The 20,687-nt window shown below is 37.1% G+C and overlaps 1 protein-coding gene across 2 annotated transcripts; it reads right to left on the bottom strand.

The window, feature by feature from the left end:
* Nucleotides 1-3,469: 3,469 nt before the first annotated feature.
* Nucleotides 3,470-19,847, bottom strand: tmem248 (transmembrane protein 248). Of its 2 annotated transcripts, none has more exons than XM_014472609.2 (7): nt 19,498-19,847; nt 17,021-17,179; nt 15,601-15,889; nt 12,552-12,702; nt 10,114-10,297; nt 8,826-9,007; nt 3,470-7,074 (listed from the first exon to the last, which is right to left on the bottom strand). In XM_014472609.2, exons 1-7 carry the CDS (start codon nt 19,498-19,500, stop codon nt 7,017-7,019), a joined length of 1,026 nt encoding a protein of 341 aa, XP_014328095.1. In that variant the 5' UTR covers nt 19,501-19,847; the 3' UTR covers nt 3,470-7,016. The 2 variants fall into 2 exon arrangements, with proteins under 2 accessions (XP_014328095.1, XP_005809366.1); XM_005809309.2 differs by having other exon boundaries at nt 8,864-9,007; nt 19,498-19,846.
* Nucleotides 19,848-20,687: the final 840 nt, after the last annotated feature.

Raw genomic sequence — 20,687 nt, 5'->3', positions numbered from 1 at the left:
GATTACATCTCACCTCTATTCTTGTAACCTACTGCTGCCCTCTGCTGTTAAAAATAGAAACATGCATCTCACCCATAAAACTAGTTAAGTCTAAATATGTTTAGACAATAATTATCCTTTTAAAAATAATTATCCTGCCTTTGTAAAAAAAATTATTTTCACAAAGGCAGTAAGCTTCAAGTAAGGTAACCAACTGATAACTTTTTTCTTTAATTAGTGAGTGAAAATAATGAATTATTTTCATTCAATATTTAGTTCAATTGGCGACATTGAAATAAGAAAAAAAAGATCATTTGTTAGTGATATAAAGTTTTAAAGTTTAGTTTGTAACTTTTATATCCTTGTGTGAGATATTTAAAAATGTTTGTCTTAAAAAATTTGGTCGAAAATGTACATAAAGTCTAATGTATCAACTAAATATGCAGCTTGGGCCCATTTCACAGCCAGTCATGGCTTTTAATCTTATTAGGTAAAAAATGTTCCACTTTCGGAATATTCAGAATTTAAAAAAACAAATGTTGAGCTAACATTAGTTAAAATGAAACAAAATGTCTGTTTAGACTAGCTAGTGTTAGCTTAAGCTGGTAAAACTGAACAAGGTTAGCCTTCACTTTCTTATAATTAGCAGAACTCTTCTTAAGCGGAACGCGAAAACTGTATTTATTAAAACTTTTACTCATTTTAAAAGCAAGGAGCCATTGTTCTAAGGTTTCTGGTGAAATCCTGGTTGCATTGCACATGCGCGCTTCCGGCACACCGGGAAAATCTTAACAGAGGAACCGGATGTTACACAACACGTCACAAAACATGTCAATTAAGTCGGGACGGGACGTTTTATAAATGCCTGACTTTTGGTTATACAAAGAAAAGATATATTGTATTCTTGAATCCTAAGTGAAAATGACAACTGACAATCATTTAAATATGTCCTCTCAATTAAATTGATGGAGAATCTATGCTTTCATGTTGGGTAAGCCAAATTCTACCCCTATTTTCTGATCATCCAGAAAGTAGAGGCAAATATTGCCTGACTCTCAGAGGAAGAAATGATGAAAGTGTGAACTTGACAAGACAGATAAAAAAGTAAAAATTAAAGAAACAATTGCATCTACAACATACCTTATTCCAAGATGCCTGATAATGAGCCGTTTATTTGATTCAGGTGTGTTGAAGGTCTAAAAGTTGCAGGATAGTAGCTCTCAAGCTGGAGTTAGACACCGATGTAGGTTGTTGGTTGTGTAAACTAAAATAATTTTAAAAATACTATTTTCTGTTTAGTTTTTGCTCCCATGTACAGACCAATGGAACGGACTGACAGTAACAACCCATCCTCACTCCCAACTCGTCATATATTGACGCATCGGACGGTCCGTCCTCGTCACATATTGACGCGCAGGTGTGACGCGAGGGGTTTTACCCTATGCCTTACCGTAATTGTTGCCCTAAACCTAACCAAATCGTCGGGTTTCGAAGGTTCGGCTGCGGTTGCGAGAACCCTTCGCGTCAATAATCCACGTAAAACATGTGACCTACCCAAATCTTCAACATATGACGCTGAAGGACCCTGCCCAAGTCGTCAACTATTGGCGCGAAGGGGGCGAAGGGGACACCCTTCGCGTCAATAGTTGACGCATGGGATTTCTGACCATGCGTCAATAGTTGACGCATGGGATTTCTGACATGCGTCAATAGTTGACGCATGGTCAGAAATCGTCCCAACTCGTCAATATATGACCAGTCGGGAGTGAGAATGTGTTGACAGTAAATATATGAGCTTCATAGCTTTGTGTTTTTTTTCTAACTTGTTCACACAGGGTATATTTTTGACAGGTAATTCAAGGACTCGAAGCCAAATGTAACAACAGATGAGGTAACCACTGCTTTCAGACTCTTGCACGTGTCTTTTCATCTTTGTGGGAATTATTCGAATCTCCTCCAGAGTGTGATTTCTGAATTTTAATCACTCCATTACTGCTGACTTTCAATTCAGGTGTCTGAGCCAAGGCGATTTAAAAATAACATTAAAGGGCTGATGATACCCAGTGGGTTTCAGAAACCACTCTTCCTTAGAAGTAAATAGACTATGACTAAGGACGACAGCTTTTTAATGTCTCACTTGATTGTTGATTCATCTTAAAGTCCTCCTACTGATGCATGAACATCAGAGTCCTCTGTAAACCATCTGCGGAAATTACTCCCATTTTACCTCGGCAGGAATTAAGCTTACATGTTTTTTTTTTGTGCAAGAAAATGCATGATGTTGGCCTCACATACCTGTTGGCTTCAACACAAGGCTACTGTGACGTCTGTGTGTCGACCAATAGCTGCGTTTCCGCTAACACCATTAAATAAGAAACGCAATTAAAATCGCGCGTGAATATGTTGTTTACGCGATAAGTCTTTTAACATGCTGCACCATGATCCTCAAACTACTTCCTGTCGTCGTCTTCTTCGTGGTTTGGGCCAGTGCTAACATCCGGGTTTTGATCATGCGATTCGTCTTACGCGAAAAAGTGTTTCCATTGCTGTTTTGAGAAATAACAATTAAAAAAATGTCACCTTGCCTAGCACCAAAACTTTTAATCAGAAAACGAGTTCTTTTTTCTTATAATTGTTTTCAATTTCCAGGAAGAGATTTCAATTTGAAAATGTCAAATTGCGCAGTTAATCATTTTCATATTAATTTGAAGTCAAATGCTCAGATTAATCTAGAAAGAACATGGAAATGTCTGCATTTCAAAAGTCCAAAATTTGCAAGGAAAAAAACCCAGAAATTTTGAGATTCATCACAGAAATTTTCTAAAAGAAAAAAAAAAAAAGTTGAAAATTTTTGACTTTTGAAACATTTTTTTTTCTCATCTGTTCTTGAATTCCTTTCGATCGCAGAATAACGGGCCTCTTTTTAAGCCCTTGGAGCCTACGTTATGTGTCAGACAGGTTCTATGCAAGTAATGCCTTAGTTCTAGAAAATTAAAATGGCAAGTCTCAGTTAATTCTTGATTTAACAAGAGAGGCACTTAATTTTAATATTTGACATAGTGCCGGGATGGTTTGGTTAGCTTTTCATCATTCAACAGATGTAGGTTGTATTTACTGACAATGTCTTTGCATGATTTTAAAATTGATTTGATAAACTGAAGCATTTATGAAAAAGAGAAGAAATCAGGAGGGGAATGTTTAATACTTTTTCACAGGCCTCCAGAAAACTCATAATTTTTAATCAAATGAAAATTATGGAAGCTTGGTTCCAAGAATCTTGTCAGCTTAGTCTTTTGATATGTAAAAAAAAAAAAAAAAGTTCATTCTTATCTTTTAATTTCAAAACTCATCCAACTTCCAGCACATAAAATTTCCACCACATTGAACTTATCGGTTTTCACTTCATTTATTCCGACAGCTCATTAATTTTCCCACAGAAACCGTGACAGAGGCAAAGTAACTGGATTAAAGGAGAGTCAGGGAGACAAAGTTGTTGGAAGTTTTGAGACAATTTATTTATTTAAATTTGAATTCATTTACAGCAGTTCCACTGAAGAGAAATCGGGGTTTGAATGACGCCTTAGCCACATGGAAACCTATGATCCTATCTAGTGTATGTACAGGGAAGAGGATGCAGCTGGACAGTGCAGAAGGCACAGAATTGGCTTAATACTTGCGTAAAAGCGCTGCTAACGTGTTGGGAGGACAGGGGAGTGTAATGACAGCACTGCATTTAAGGTTATTTTGTAAAGCAACCATCATTTTGAAACGGTACAATGTAAAAGGAGCGTGTAAAACTGCATTGAAAACCCAAAAAATCTTTAAGTGTACACTTGATTTGTTTCTTAAGCCGGCGTGATTTACAATATGTGAAGCAAAGAAAAGGAAAACTGGACAATGTTAAGGCAATCTGCAGTAAATCAGAGGCAATTCTAGCAAAAAAGAAAATCACTCAAACATGGATAAGAAGCAGGCAAATTCGGGCTACACATGATAATAATGACAGTTTGGCAACAACGATCAGCCACACACCCAGTTTCCATCCATCACACCGGTCAAGAATGAGCTACCAGACTTCAAAGCAACAACAGTGGAAGCAAATGAGACGATAAAGTTAACAGATTGTGATACATCTGAATCAGGAAGACTTTGTTCAGAAAACAAAAACAGATTTCAACCATTCACCAACACACAAACCAAAAAAAAAAAAAAATAGAGCATCTGATACCACAAAATTAAATTTACCACAAAGAGATACATCTTATAACATGTAAATGTCACGTAAATACCACTCAAAAACTGGATTCAAGTAAAGCCTTTCAAACTGAAACGAAATAAAGAGAAAAACTAATTATATCATAGTTTAAACTCACTTGGAATTGTTGCATCTCAGATTTAGATTACGCTGCTTATAAAAAAGTACATTCAACAGGTACATTAAATATGAAACAAAATTATAGTACAGAGGTAAGTCAAAGTTACCACGACTGGGAAACCAAACCATGTAAGATGTCAAGCAGGCACACAGTAGATCTTGTAACTCTGCTTCTCCTCCATAGAGACTGTTGGGAGGTTAGATCATGATAACACAGTTAAATTAACAGAGTTTGTGTTATTATTGTACAAAAAAAATATTAAAAAACAAATGCAATAAATTTGGAAAGAAACCAATGAATCTTATGCCCAAAACTTATAAGCTGAGCAAGCCGAGGAAAAGAAAAAAACCCCCAAAAAACAAGAACTGCTGAGTCACCGGTTGCCGTGGTAACCTAATCTTCTCTGGAGAGCTTACCAAAAAGAAATCTAAGCCCCAAATAAACAATTACCGCACCTAAACTATGAGCCATATTGCACATATTCATGAACAGTCACTAGGAGAACCCTCTGGTGGCTGCGTGTGAATTTTTACACCCCTTTTGTGTTTAAAGTTGGAGATATGACAAGTTCAAGAAATCAATTGGAAAACAAACACCATAGAAATATAGTGGGAGTAAATGAGGCTTAATGCACGTACGCTCGTCACTCTTGGGGTATTTACCAAAAAACAGAGAGTCCTATAGCAATGACAGACACATTTTTTGAAAATAAAGAAAAATGCTTATGTGTTGCTGTGTAAATTGTGGATGTGAGCATGAAATCGGTTTCAATTGGAAATTTTCATAAGATTCCAGAATGCGTGTGATGTCAAACTCTAGGCATTGAAATGCCAATAGAGTCCAGTATAGCCCAGGGTTGGGGTTTCTCACTACTCTCAAAACCGCAATATAGTCAATAAGAAAATTTTGCTTAAAAAAAAAAGAATCACAGTTCACTATTTCTAAATAAGTCACATTTCGTTTAGATTTTTTTGTACATTTCTCAACATAAGAAAACCCAAATTTTCTGACAATAAACGTCCGGATCATACTGAATAACAGTAGCTGATGAGGCCAACTCTAAGATAGAACATTTTTTCCATATGTTTATAAAAAACAAGTCTCTATGAAGGAGATTTCAGAGAATGTCAGACTACAGACACTTTTTTAATCTACAAATATCCCAAACCCACTCACACTTATTCACACAGCTGTGGAGTTTTGCACATTTTGTCTAACGGATTTGTGTCCAATGATAAATATGTGGTAGTATTAATGCAGTGAAGCAGTTGCAATTAAATGGTCAGCAACACTTATGTAGAAATACATCTGTTAAGTGCTGACAAGCTTTTTTTTTTTTTTTAAATAGTCCCCAACATAAATGTACCACTGCCTCTGAATGATGCTGTCAAGCGGTTGATTTAATCTGGATTTACGTTTTGACAGCACTAGCTAGTACGTAAGTTAATATGATCATTTTTTACACAGATGCAGACCAGCTTGAATTTGAGACAAATTCAATAAACATTACATGTGATGTCGATGAAAATAAAACAAAATGTGCCAGAATTATGAAGGTGCTCCAAATATGCAATAAAACTGCAGATTGTGTGAAATTACACTTTCAGGTGGCTCAAAAATATGATAATCGACGAATAATTTACATATCGAGTTCCAGTGTGTGACATTTTGGGGTAAGAGAAAAATGAAGAAATAAGTAAAAATTATTATTCTTTCGCTGATACGTAGTTTCTGGGAGTTCATTTTGTTGCAATTTTTGAATTTGGCCACTGAGTGTCACTATATGCACAACACACTGGAGCTATAAATAGAACAACAAAGCCAAAAAGAAAAGCAGGAAGTCGTTTAGCAACAGCAGGCCTGATAATCAGCAGGAAACAACCAAAATAAACGTCGGTCTGTGAAGGTATGAAGGTGGGTCAGGTCTCATCTGATTTCAGCTGGTCCACCACGGGTAAGGCAAGATGTTATTGCGTTATGTTTCCAGATGCAGCCGGGAAGATGTCCGCTAAAAACTACACAAAGTGAGGCGAGATGGGAGCCAGATTGGTGACAAGGGAGAAAAATAAGGCAAAAACGCTTTCCGGGTGAAATCTGTTTGTCAACCCCAAACTATGCAGAGATGATTGGACTGATCGGATACCTCCCATATGGTAATGGATGCAATTTTCTTTAAGATTGTGGGTGTAAAATAAATAAGGGAGTTAAATTGTTTTTCGGACTTCTTTCATTCTCCTCGCTGTTTGAGCTGAGAGGACCTCCGACAACTCAACTACATTTCAAATGGCCCATCAAGTTTTGAAGATCAGTTTAAAAGCGGCTCCAGGGAAAATTCACAGTAAAGTTACTGAGTCCGGCCTTCATCTGTGTTTATCTAGCGGTCCTGGGATGGCACATGGGGGACATGGAGGGAAGGCGGGCTAAAAAATCCCAAACAAAAATAAACAAGAAAGAGCTTTTGCACAGAATGGTCAAGAGATCCAACAAATATTTACACCACAGATACAGGCACTTGTATATCTTTGGTTGGAGAAACCCCAACATTGCGAGAGTAATGCATTCACAGAGCGTTTGTACCCCTTCATGTATTTCCAGGGATCACTAGGCAACTGGGATGTAGATTTAAAAAAAAAAAAATTCTTCTGTGTCTCTGAGTCCATGTTACAGGTAACCTCTGGCAGAGCTCTCTGCCGTCTTTTTAACCCTCTGACAGCGCCACCTGTCAAAAAAAGCAAGACATAAATGCAAGTCAGTTCAGCTTTCAACAGAACACGAATCAGAGAGGTTTCTTTGATTTTCAGTTCGGTCTGATTTGTCCAGTGTTAGAAAAGTATAAAATTAAAAGAGAATTATGTGAGAGAAATTAGATTTTTATAAATTTACAGTCATGGTGAAAAGAGTTTTTCAGTGGGCAAAATTTTGTATTTCCAGTTTCAGTGTTTTTACACTTAGAGTGCCTCCCAAAAATGCAAGAGTCAATTTCAAACAGGTGCGAGAGAATAACAGAAGCTATAAAAAAGGATCAACACTCAAAATACTGACAAAAAACCTCCAATCTTATGAAATCCTTTCTATTCTTTTTTTTAGTAGACCAGAGAAATATGTTTTGACTATTACCGCTCTTGTGAACTGAACTGTTGTGTCATGGAAGAATATGTGAATTAACCAAATAAAATGAAATTAATCTTCTTTTGAAGGTCTTCAGTGTTAAGCCTGACTTGATCCCAGGCCTTTTGAGGCTGTGTATTTTATGAGCTGTAGAGCGATCAGATTTTACCATTAAAGGCGGAATCACCTCTACAGACTCAGAGGAAATAAAACGGACTATAAAACAATAAAAGGCCAAACTCTAAATTCAAGGGTGCACACTGCATTCCTCTTAAAAGTCAATGGGACAATTTTATTTTAACTACATATTAAAAAATAAAGGGGATGAGACTGCACTGTTTACAGCGATGCAGTGTGCAGCTTAAGTGCACTCTACGTAATACTAAATCAGCTAAAAAAAGCATGCAAGGCTACCATTATTGCTTTCAAGGTAGAAATAAATATTTGACATGCGTTGCAGTTTATAATCCATCTCCAACAATTCCGTTGCCAAAGTCTTTAATAGTTAAAAGATGAAAAATTCAACACACATTCAATGTTAAGCTGGAATACAAATCTAAAAATTCACCTGATGCTAACATGACCAGCAGGAGCTAGAACAAGTAAAACGATCCAGATAAGAGTCTCGAAGAGTCTGTCCGTTTGACAACGGCAACTTCACAGAAGATTGAACAAATAAGAGGCCGGAAACAGAAAAGCAGAACACAAAAAAAGAAAAAGTGGAAAAAAGGAAAGATCAAAAAGAAAAAAATGAAGAAAAATTGTTAAAAAAAAGAAAAAAGGAAAGACAAAAAGAAATGAAAAACTGAATAAAAGGCAAAAGAAGAAAAGGAAAAAGAAAGAAAAAGGTGGAAAGAGGCAAAAGAAAAAATGGGAAAAAGCAAAAAAAGAAACAAATGGAAAAAAGGAAAGAGAAAAAGAAAACAAGAACTTAAAAGGATGAATAAGGGGGGAAGGCAAGGAAATGAAGTGAGAAAGTGTAAAAAGAGTGATTATATATGTAATGAAATTATTCTGCTACAAACTTTTATAACTTCCAGCCAGAAGAGACTCATTGACAACAAAAGTGATAAACATGGTAAAGGTCAAAGGTTCATCTCGCTGTAAGTGTCAACCTTACAAAGTGTTGAAGAAGAAAAAGACGAAGAGCTTTTCTTTGGGAGTTAATAAGTGAAGTTTCCTCATTACATTCCAACAAAGCTACAGACAACATCTCCACCCAAACTCCTGTAAAAGCAGATGAAAGTGGGTAATATAAGCAGCTTCACATGAAGGTTTGAAGAAATGAGAAGAAAAGCAGCAGTGTGATTGGATTGTGTCTTAGGACCAATCAGAGGTCAGCTGACGCTTGGCTGAAACTACCTGTTGAGGTCATAAAGCACTGCTGGTGTCTGTTGTACCTTCTCAGGACAGAAGTCAGGATTGGTTTGTCGCACCTTGCCAGGCCGTCCCTTTATGACTGCATAGCAGAACATAGTGATGACCATGACAAACAGGAAGTAGCTAGTGTGCATCAGGTGCAGGTTGATGAGGGAGCGGTCGTCCTGGAGAGAAAAGAGTTTAATGACCAGGTTAAAGGTCAGAGTTTACAAATATTCCCTCACTGATCAAATTACAAAAACTTCCCTCTGAGGGAGATAGATACAAGGTAAAGCTCTACATATTTACTAGCGCCCTCTTTAGGAAACAGTATATTGATAATACTGCATGCTGACTTGATGTAAAAGACATTTTAATCCCATTGGGATTTTCCTGATCAAATAAAAATAAAGTTCTAATGAGAGTCACCACGACCGACCGACCGACCGACCGACCGACCGATCAACTGCTCACCTTCTAACATGGAGACAAAGAGATGAAGTTGAAAGATTTATATCTTCTATTTCAGGTTTGTCTGAGGTTATGTGGGTGTTTTTTTCCAAATTTTGTAAATATATCCCAGTACAACCTTATAAAAAGCCATCCTGTAATTTCCAAAAATTAGCATCAAATATTTATTTGATTTCCAAAAGAAAATCCAATAAATAAACATCTGAAAAATTTTAATATGAGTTATTATTCAATTTATCGACCATATTCCTAAAGAATATGGTTTGTTAGAAATTCAAATCAGAGACACAAAAATAGTAACTCCACAATAAAACTCATTATGAACCAGTTGATTGACCAGTGAACACAATGGAAAAGCTTGAACTGCTGACCAGGACAGCAGGATCACCAGGAACACAGCTGTGAAGTTTAATAAATCCTGGCTGCCAAAGTCTGTGCTTTTCTCGGCTTTCAGAGCAGCAAGAGAAAAATGAGTAATGATGGGAGATTTTACAGTGAATTTCTGTGATTTTAGCAGCTTCTTTCAGGCTTTTTCACACTGCTGCTGATGGTGCAAGGTCAGCTGGTGTCAGGAAATAAAAAAATGTGATGTAATCAAAAACCTCTCTCCCTGTCTGGTAGACTTTCTTCGGTAGAGGCTTATTTGCCTCTCCAAGAGACAAAATAAATGTTAAGGAGGCAAACCAGCCTTCCTCTTCTGTCACTCCTGAAGTAAAAGGCATTTGAGATTTTAATAGATATATTTTTTTTAATAGTCAACTTCCAAGAAAGTAAAACAATATTTTTTGAGCTTCTTTGAAAATGGAAACCTGGAACTCACATCTGGGACAATGACGGTGAGTTTGGGGTTGAGTGCATGATACACTTTGCCGATTGCTCCTTTGTAACACCAGAAGGGGTTGTAGTCCTGACTGTACTTGGTGTCCGAGTCACGGACCGTGGTGAACACCTTGTACCAGGACGTCGCGTTGGTGTACGTCTCTGGGACGCAGTGCGGCGGCTGCCTGCAAAGGGAAACACAAAACACAAACAATCGTGTGACTTTTGAAGCGACTATTTCACAATGACATATTAACTTGGCATCAAAGAATCAAGTTTTAAAAAGGAGCTGAAGGAAGAGAAAGTGGGAAAAACTGGGAAGTCTGAGTAGATTTCATGCACACTTTTTTTTAATAACATTATTTTTATAGGAGCAGATTCCAGGCATACTTATTCTCATACTGCAGTTCATTCAGTGGATAATAAGCATCTTGCAGGGTAGGAGAAGCTGGGCCAATAAACAGATTTTAACAAATATGTTTCTCTTAAATGACAAAAAGTGAAACTGAAATAATAATAATTTACTTTAAGTATTCAACTCAAAGAATAAAACACCACCTGACATCAGAATAAATCTGATAAACTCTAAACCACGATACTTTTGTACGTTTATTTATTTTTGTTTGTTTCTATAGTTATTGTTTAATTGCAGAAAGCTACATCACATCCCTGAGGTTTTCTGACAACCTGGAGCATGTTTCTATATTTTTTTATTGTTATTATTTACTCATTTATAATCGTTTGTTTTTTTGCTTCTACAAACTTACAGCAGTGTATCTGATGCTGCGTCTGACACAGTTTCCCTCTCACAATTCAAACTAAAGCTGTAACTGTTTGCTGTGCAGAAGGACGGATTAAAGCTGCACAGAGGGATTTGCAGGTGTTGAATTGTTGACGAGATCAAACACCACGACTACATAAGCTGTTGGTAAATCACCTAGGAGCTGTTATGTGGGAGTAAAAGAGTGAAACGGCAGCCCTGGGGTTTTATCCTACTCTCAGGGATGGATGGAGGCAAAAAACCCATAAAATAACAGGAGAAGAGACTCGTGGAGCTTTTTAATTTTCCTTTAAAAAAATCTGTAAATCCTGCAGGTATAGCATGAATATGCCTCAACGAGATTGTTTTTATCATTTAGTTTCTAAAGAGGATCTCAGGTCCCCAACCTAATGACTTGTTGCTCATAGTATGATCGGCTTAAAAATAAAATCTCAGATTTGTTTTAATACCAAATCCAATTTTAAGTTTCTCACTTTTTTTCTTTAAGAAAAATAATAAACAAACAAAAAAATTTGCCTTTTATGTCAGTAATTTATTCTGTAAGTTGACTTGAATTGAAAGTCAAAATAAATAAAAGCTTCTACAGAGTTTGGTGTCGTGTAATCCAACTTAGCCATAGTTAGCTAGGCTAATTCTTTGATTAGCGCTTTAGCTCTTGCTAACTTTGAAAACATTCAACACTTTTGGCTTTCCCTAAATAATTTTTTTCTGAAAAATTCTAAAATGCTAATTCAGTCAAGTAACAATGATACCTTCAGTTGTTATGAAAATGCTATATATCAAATATGACTTAAAATAATTTTTACTGGGCGTGCCGTGGTGGCGTAGCGGTTGGCGCGACCCGTATTTGGAGGCCTTCAGTCCTCGACGCGGTGGTCGAGGGTTCGACTCCCGGACCCGATGACATTTGTCGCATGTCTTCCCCCCTCTTCTTCCCCGTTTCCTGTCAGCCTACTGTCATATAAGGGACACTAGAGCCCACAAAAAGACCCCCTGGAGGGGTAAAAAAAAAATAAATAATAATTTTTACTTTGTAATTTAACACCTTGAAATTGGGCCTCTGTCTCTTTAAAAACTCCTACTCTTTCTGAAACTCCACCTTTGATTTCATGTCTTGATGACTCCTTTATTAACCCTTTAGCAATGTTTTTACTAGCATTGCACTGAGAAGTAGCTCGTATAATGAGCTGAGCAGATATGCAGTTCCACCGGGTGTTTGCTAAATGCTGGTGGCTAGTCTGAAGGAGCTTTGTGGGGGAGTTGCGCTCTGTGAAGTGGAAGTTTGGAAAACTGCAGTTCTGGGGAGGAGTTGCGCCTCGAAGGCGGGGCCAGATCCACCCAGGCGTTTTGCAGAGCTGAGTGGTTCCATGGAGATTCAATGATTTCTCAAAGATGCATGAAAGTAGGCAACACTCTAGGTATGCTTTTGATAAGGGGATAACATAGTAATGATAATAAAATGATTTAAAGCTCAATAAATTTGATTTTATAGAACACTGTCCATTTAAACGGAAGGTGTGACGTAGGCATTTGTAGATAGGATATTTAACTTCTGATTTATTTAATAGAAAAGAATCTGGAAATACAAGCTTTTTTTTCTACACATATGCAGACAGAGGAGAGGCTAAGAGCAAACTGCGGGAAACCGTCCAACTCACACTGTGACTGGGAAGATATTGCTGCCTGCTGTGACGGTCATGCACGTGCTGAACACCACCTGCTCACAGTGGCCGTGCAGCACGCAGTCGTCCGAGTTCCAGGACACGGGCAGAGTGAACGTGATGTTTATTTCTTCATGGGCTTCCCGGCCTGAAATCACAGACACCACAGCAGAGCGTTCTTTAAATGCCAACATGTGGATCTGAGGAGACTACTCAATCAATAAACTGCATAAAAGTTTGGAGGAGGAAAGTTTTACCTGATTTTAATGCGGCGGCATTAAAAGCAGGAAAATCTGGAGTTTGAAAATCTGAGAGCTTCAGCAACAATATTATTAAACTACTTCCCTAATAATGAAAGACAGACTGGGTTTATGGGCTTATGCAAGATTTATTCAATGGAAAAAGGACTTAAGAAGATTATTAGGTAGACTACAGGACATGACAGAGGATTGCAAGGAAAATTAGATGGATGCCACAGCAGCGACTGAAGTAATTTGATAACCTGCCAAGCTTTTTAAGTTATGTTACAGTTCATGAATCAGAAGATCTGTTAGAGAATAAACAGAATCATAAATATCCAGGAACCCACCAGACAGAGTCATCAAAATCTATAAAAACCAACCTGTTCTCACAGGAAGCATGGTAGCGGCTGAATCATTGTGTGGACTGACGAGATGGATGGAGCTAAATAAAGACCAAAACTGGATGACAATTTGAAAAATTGTCCAGAAAAGAGTGGAGGTTCCCTTTCCAGTGAGATAACAACCCCTCACCCCCAAGAAAAACAAAAGAACTGCAAAGCCAGAAAGTAACAGTTGTGTTCAAACTGCGGCTTGATGCAGCCGCAGCAGAAACGCTGCAGTCTGCTTCGCCTCGAGGGTTTCAGCTCCATGTTCAAGTTTCTGCCTGCAGATGCTACATTTTCCCACATTCCTTCACTTTCCCACTGCATATTTTATCTACCTGCTTGCAAAATGTGTTTGACTGTGAGTGTGCGTGACATTTAAAGCAGTTTTAAACTTGATAAGAGAGAGCAAGTTGACCTTTCCCAGGAAAACCACCTTCATTTGAGCAGGCTCATCCTGTTGATGTTAGATTAAATCCACACCGGCACTAAATATTTGCACGGCTTTCTATTTGCTTTGGTTATCTGTTCTAAAACGAGAGTTTTAGATGATAATGCCAAATCATTCATCTACAGTTGAAACCGGAAGTTTACATACACCAGGCTGAGGAAAAAGGTCTGCTTTGGCATAGTGTGAAAGTATTTTACTCTGATAAGCTGTGAACAGAGAAAACTTAAGAAACAAAACATTTATTTCCAGTATGAACAAGTTGTGAAAACACTCACTCAGGTATCGCACCAGGCTTTCCCCACAATAAAATTCAAGAACTTTTCAAGGAATTTCAAGGTAAGCTTTGAAACTTTTCCAGCGCCACACTTTGTAGATAACAATAACACAAATTAACTAAAGATGAAGTTTAAATTCATTACGTTATATGATTTATTAATATCTTGTGCTAATATTCTACATCCTAGAGCAGGGACAAGGAAAATAAATAAATAAATAAAATGTTTATGTTTTGAAATGTCTTTCACACACACCCTATATATTTGACTGGTCCAAGAAAGTCACAAAAAAGTTTCTAAAAAATATTATCGCCAAGGTTTCTGGCATTTAGCAAATAGAAAACACTCTAACTGACCTAAGACAAAAAAAGTTTAGTCTGATTTACCTTAAGATGGTGGAAAAAAATGTGTTGGCATTTTTTAAAATATTTGGTTTCAACTGTAAATATTGTTTTCCAAATTTAGACTGTGTGTTATTATAATTTTGCATATCAAGCACTTTACAAATCTTGAAATTCAAGCATTTTCAAGGTTTTCAAGCACCAGTATGATTCCTGACCATAAAGAAGTACATATGCTGCCTGAGAAACTCTCAAGACCGTAAAAGTAGAAATCTACAGCGGCAACTAGAGATGAATCAGTCAGATATTAATATCCTGAAATAGAAACAAAAGAGACATCAAATCCGTAAGTGCAGATCTGTACATTCTAACTCTGTGCTTTGTGCTCCGAGTTACGTCATTTTACATTATTATTATTTATTTTACAATATATTTAGAATTCCTAATTACACTTTCTCAACCATTTGAAAGAAGGTTTGTTGCCGTTTACTTTTACATGTTTGAGCAAGGTAGTCAACCTGATGTTTGTTTAACATTGGTTGTTCTACTTGTATGCACTGACTGAACAAATTAAACTCGAGTTGTTTGACCAAGCTTGTAAAGCAATTGGTGCATTTGAGTGTGTTGTACTGGTGCAGATTTATCAAACAAATTTGTTATTCAGTATATCTATGTCTGTGTTTAGAAACAGAAATATTTTAAGTCAATTCAGCAGTTTTTCTATACAGATCGTATTGGCCGGTTCCAAAACTCTGATATCGATATCACAAGCGAAAAAAGTAGATCGACGTTTCCCTATTATTGGGAAATGGACCAAAAAGAGACAGTATGGTGTCACCACTACACAATGTTGCAGTGGCACAAAGTGCAAGTACAAAATGTACACAAAACTATGTTGATATTCCACTAATGTCAAAGAAACACAATTTCATAATTGCAGTGTTTTGATTAAATAAGAAATGAAATTAAAATCACATTTGTTAACGCGATAAGACATTTAAAAACATTCCACACCATCATCTTTCTACTCCTTCCTGTCGTCTGTGGTTTGCTCCAGTGTGAACGTCTGGTTGTTGATCACGTGACTCACGTGATGAAAAAAAAAAAAAAGTGATTCCATTGCAGTTTTGCAAAATACACTAATTTTGATACAGCCCAAAAAAACCCATACTAGTTCAAATTTTATTTTTTTAAATTGCCGTTTCCATTAAGCAAATTTATTTTCCAAATGTCAAACTGCACAATTACAGGGTCAATGAAAACGCAGCTATTGCTGGCTCTCTGTATCCAAATAAAGTCACCTGACAAACCCAGACAGAAGAAATGAATTCCATCCATCTATCTGCACACCCACCTGACAGACCGACCTGCTGCCCCAGCACTGTGGCGTACAGGTGGGTGATGTTGCGGGAGTAGCCGCCGAACGGCCGCACGGGGTCCAGCGTGAGGGTGATGGAGACGGAGATGTTGATGGGGCCCGAGTCCTCTAACAGCAGGGGGGGCTGTGTGCTGGAGCGGGCCTGGCCGCTGGTCACCACCAGGCTCTCCGGGGTGGTCGACTCGTTCAGGCCGTGCTTTATCGTCTCGTTCTCCGACACGCAGAAGTCCAGGTTGTTGAAGCGCAACAGGAATGTGTTCCAGTCCTGAGGCACAAAACTGAACTTATTGAACTAATTGATGTTTTCTGCACTGAGCTGTTGAGATTTGCATCCTGCTTACGCCGAGATGCAAATCCTTCATGCAACTGCTGAGGGTGTTCAAACACAGAACAGCACAGCATCAGAGTTTGCTTTCACTTTCTGCAGTCTGCAATTACAGCTTTACACATTTACAAAGTCAATGAGGCAAAGTTCAGAGTTCGTCCACTTTTGCCCATTAAACTGAAAAATTCAAGCACTTTAAGCATTTCAAAGTAAGTTTTCTAACATTTCTAGGCCCACTTTGGAGATAAAAATAATACAAATAAACTTAAACAAACAGTTTGAATTCACGATTATTTGACATCATTTATTACTGCTGTTAATAATGTCATGTGATAGTACTTTACATTCTGCAGCAGGGAGAAAAAAAACTAAAATAAAATGTTATGTTTTGAAATGCCTCTCAGACACATCATGCACACCTAACAAAACACTAATTTAGCAAAAAAAACAAAACCCTGAAATTTAAATAATTCTGCTTAAAATGTAAAATATAAGACAATATTAGGAATAAATACTCATTACACTGAAACCATCCAAACAAATGGTTCTATGGTAAACTACTTGCCTAATTGAATTAAATGCTTCAACACAATATACAAACACATTTACATCAAAAGAAATCACGTTAAAAATGTTCTCACAAAATTTTCTTGCCTTTAGGAAATAGAAATAATTTTGGTCATTCTAACTGATCTAAAACAACAAACGTTAGTCTGATTAAACCTCACAGAGAGAAAAATGTGTTTGTCTTATTCTCCAAATTCAGGCTTTTAATTAAATGTCAGATGAATCTTTGTTATAAGTCTGTGCAGTTTGTAGATAACGCAAGACTTTATAAAAAGATCAAGCACTTTCCAATCTTAGAAAACACCTCATTGTAAGAAAAGCTTGGAAAAAAACACCACCTAACTGAAATTCAAGTATTTTCAACAATTTCAAGCACCTGTACAGACCCTGAAGGTTTCATACACTTCACTTTAATTATCCTCCTAAAATGAGCAACTTGGAGAGAAACATTTGTGATGATTAAATGGAAACTGTTTTTTAAAGAACGGTGTGGATTTGTCGTACCTCTGTGAGCTCTGGAGACTTTATCTCCTTAATCTTGAAGAAATATCCAATGGTCAGGAAGGCGATGGCCACCGCACTGACACTGATCATAAAAATGACCAGAGGTGGACGGTTAGTGATGTAGCCTCTGAGGTTTTCTATGGGATTTAGCAGGTAAACCTGCAAAAAAGAGACATTTCATACCGAACATATTAAAAGGTGTCGACCGGTTGGAGGTCACTGGACTAGGTTTCAAAATTAGAAAAGTTTAAACTTTTGAAACTCAGACATCTATAAATTTTTCTAGAGAATTTGAGAGTTTTTGGTAGAAAATTGCTCTTTTTCTTTTCTCCATCGGCCATAATACAACATTGTAAATTTGCTGAAATAATCAGAAGATTTCAATCCAGGAAGGTATATATATATATATATATATATATATATATATATATATATATATATATATATATATATATATATATATATATATATATATAATAGATGCACAATATTATTGCTATAAATGTCGGCATTGGCCGATATTGGTGATTTTTTAACATATCTGTATTGGTCCGATAAGTAAAACTGGGTAGATACTAACCACTGATATTTATTTTCATCTTTTTGCTGTTTGTGTTTTTTTCAAGGAAAAAATTATAATGTACTTAAATATATCAGGTATCAGTCTTAGCAGTAATATTAATGTATCAGTGCATTCTTATATTATTTAGCTCTAAAACTGCCCCAGTTTAAACAAGGAGCAGCATTTGATTTACAAACCTGAGCAACAAATGCAAGTTAATGCCCATGGTTTATATGTGGCTCATATTTCACTATAACGATGACAGGACTGGTATCTCCAGGGTAACAGAGAAGCAAAGCATGGCATACACAAACACAGGAGAGAACAAAAGCAGCAGCTCCATTCACTGCTGCACATATTTATCAACGCCTGGTTGGAAAAGCTGTTCAGACGGAGCATAGGTCAGGAACAAAACCTTTAAATGAAGCCATAATTCATGGAAAGTGCTTTGCAAAGTATTCACACCCTCTTGAACATTTTCCACATGTTGTCAAACTATGACCTCAAACTTTAACGTATTTAATTGGGATTTTATGTGACAGAGCAAATCAAAGTAGTGCAAAATTATGAAGTCAAAGCTGTCTAAGCTGAATAAGTTAATATTCTTTTTAAATGCAATTTTAGTTGCAGAGACTTCATAATCTGTTGTAACTACTGCTTTGGTTGTTTTTATAGTTTGGATATTTGAAATGTTTCCCCAGGTCCAGTGTTAAATATTCTTTAGAAATTTACGTTATATTGATCTTTGAGTGGGAATACTTGTATTAATATGGCATTATTATTATATTAGTTGGAAATTGTCTCAATATGTCTCAATTACCATTTATCGCAAAAATGTCTGGGACAATTTATCATCCAGCAAAATTTGTTGTAGTGACAGGCCAATGGACAACATGCATTTATTCCACTAAATGAAATCCAGCTTAACCCATTTGTTTTCATAGATGTGTGTCATTTCACCAGAGCATTAATCAAGTTGTTCAGTGAAGATATTAAAGTGATAAGAACTGTTTGTTGCTTTATTTTTTTTATTTAGGCAACTGTTTGGCTGTGGCTGTGTGTTACAGCAATAACAGCCCCACAAACACGAACACTGCTCTTGTAAAACATTCCAATTTGTAACGTGCTTCTTTAGGACACCAGTCACATAAAGAAGTGGGATTTATATAATTCATTTGCAAATCATAACTGGATTTAATATGCAGATTTTAAAACGTATTAATATTTATTGATGCTTTCATTGAACAAAGAGTGGAAAAAATAGTAAAAAAATAACATGTTTGGGAGTTTTAAACATCATTAACTGGAATTTATCATGACAACAATACCATTTATGTTCTATTAATTGTATATTATAAGGAAATACATTATTTTCTCCTTAAAGAGGAGCGACAAAAGCAAAAGAGGTGAATTAGCAGTACTTGCCAACAAACAACTTGTGTCACACTGAATATTTCTCTGTGAAATAGAGACCAGATGGTCACCAGACTGTAATACAGCAACAGCCGTCAGTCAGAGGCCTCTTCAGGTTCCTTGGAAGACCGACTGCTACAGTATCACCATCCACAACCACTTTTTGAATACACTTGGATGATATGAGATTTCCCTTTGGGGTAAATACTAATTCAAATTTGAAAGCAAGGGATTATGTGAATGTAGAAAGCAAGGTAATATGCGAAAAATTATTTATTAGCCTGTCTACTGTTACAGATAAGAAGAGAACACGACCTTATCTATTGGCTGAGACACAAATGACACTGTTACCCAGGTTTAAATATTAATTAAGCACCATGTTTAGCTAGTTTCGTCAAACAATTGTCGGGTTAAACTAGCTATCGGCGTTGCTACAAGCATCAAACTAGGCTCCAGGCAATGCCGTACGTGATAAAAGTTAGATAAAAAACTCGCCACTCACCATTTTTCCTTGTTGTGCAAGCGACGGGATGCTAGGTGTAGCTGGGAGGGAGCGCTGAGGGCCACAAAAAGGGCTGCGATGTCGCTAGCTAGGTTGCTGCAACGCAGCTAGTCTCCTCTAAATTTACCGCCGAGAAAAAAAAGTCTGCGCTCCAAGCTTTCAGCATACGAGACAACGCATACACTGCTTCCCATTCTTCGCCTTTAATATTTCCGCGACTCATCAGAGAAACAAATATTCATCTTTAGGTTTGGAATAACGTCAACATCTTCCTGCCGACATCTGATCCGCGCGTCCTCGCTTTGCGTAGGGAGAAGCGTCGCGGTCTCGTTATTCCCGCTCGACGTACGCTCGAAAATTTACGGTTGACTATGGAGGACAGAGTGGAGTATGGAATTTACGTAGCGATAACGCATTTAGCGTGTTTACAAATGGCTGGGGGCTGTGGTTGCGTTAAGTTACCGTGGGAAACCTTAAGGTCACCGGGAACGGGATACCCAGGCGGCTGTGAATTTTTGAGCTGTGTTTTTAGTTTGACTTTTTCTGTTTTTGTTGAGTTTGTATCTTTTATGTAGCATCGTTTGATAAATTTAAAGTGAATTTTATTTTTTACCATCTATGATTCCCGAGACTCTTTGAAAGCAACGCAATAATAATCACTTTTTTACCCAAACAAAATATGTTTGGAAAACATATAAGCGTAGTATTTATATCGTAAATTACCCTGGTAAATTTTGGTTTTAAGTAATTTTAGTTAAATGTTTTTTTCTGTCTAAGCAATGTCATTTGAAGTTCTGATTAAGAATCTCTGCAGGGAGAAAAAAAATTACTTTGACAACATTTTTAAACAACCATCAAACTGCTCACACAGCCTGATCAGTTTTTTGTTCCTACTTAAATGTTTACTGTTTCAGCCTTAGCCATTATTTTCTCCGCTGCAGCAGAGGGCGGTATGCGTCAGTTCACACATTTCAGGGTCAAAAGTAAAATTGTTGAACCGACAAGCATTGTTTGTCTAGCAGGGGTCCCCAAGGTGGGTCCTCGAGGGCCGGCATCCTGCATGTTTTAGTTCTCTCCCTGGTGGTACCAACAACCTTTTCAGCATGTCAGTGTTCTTCTTTGGCCTCTAACGAGCCATCATTGGATCCAGGTGCGTTAAACCAGGGAGAGAACTAAAACTTGCAGGATGC

Source organism: Xiphophorus maculatus, chromosome 11 (assembly GCF_002775205.1).
Source record: "Xiphophorus maculatus strain JP 163 A chromosome 11, X_maculatus-5.0-male, whole genome shotgun sequence".
Taxonomy (NCBI): domain Eukaryota; kingdom Metazoa; phylum Chordata; class Actinopteri; order Cyprinodontiformes; family Poeciliidae; genus Xiphophorus; species Xiphophorus maculatus.
Note: the sequence above shows the minus strand (reverse complement) of the source record. Positions and strands in the feature narration are given on the sequence as shown.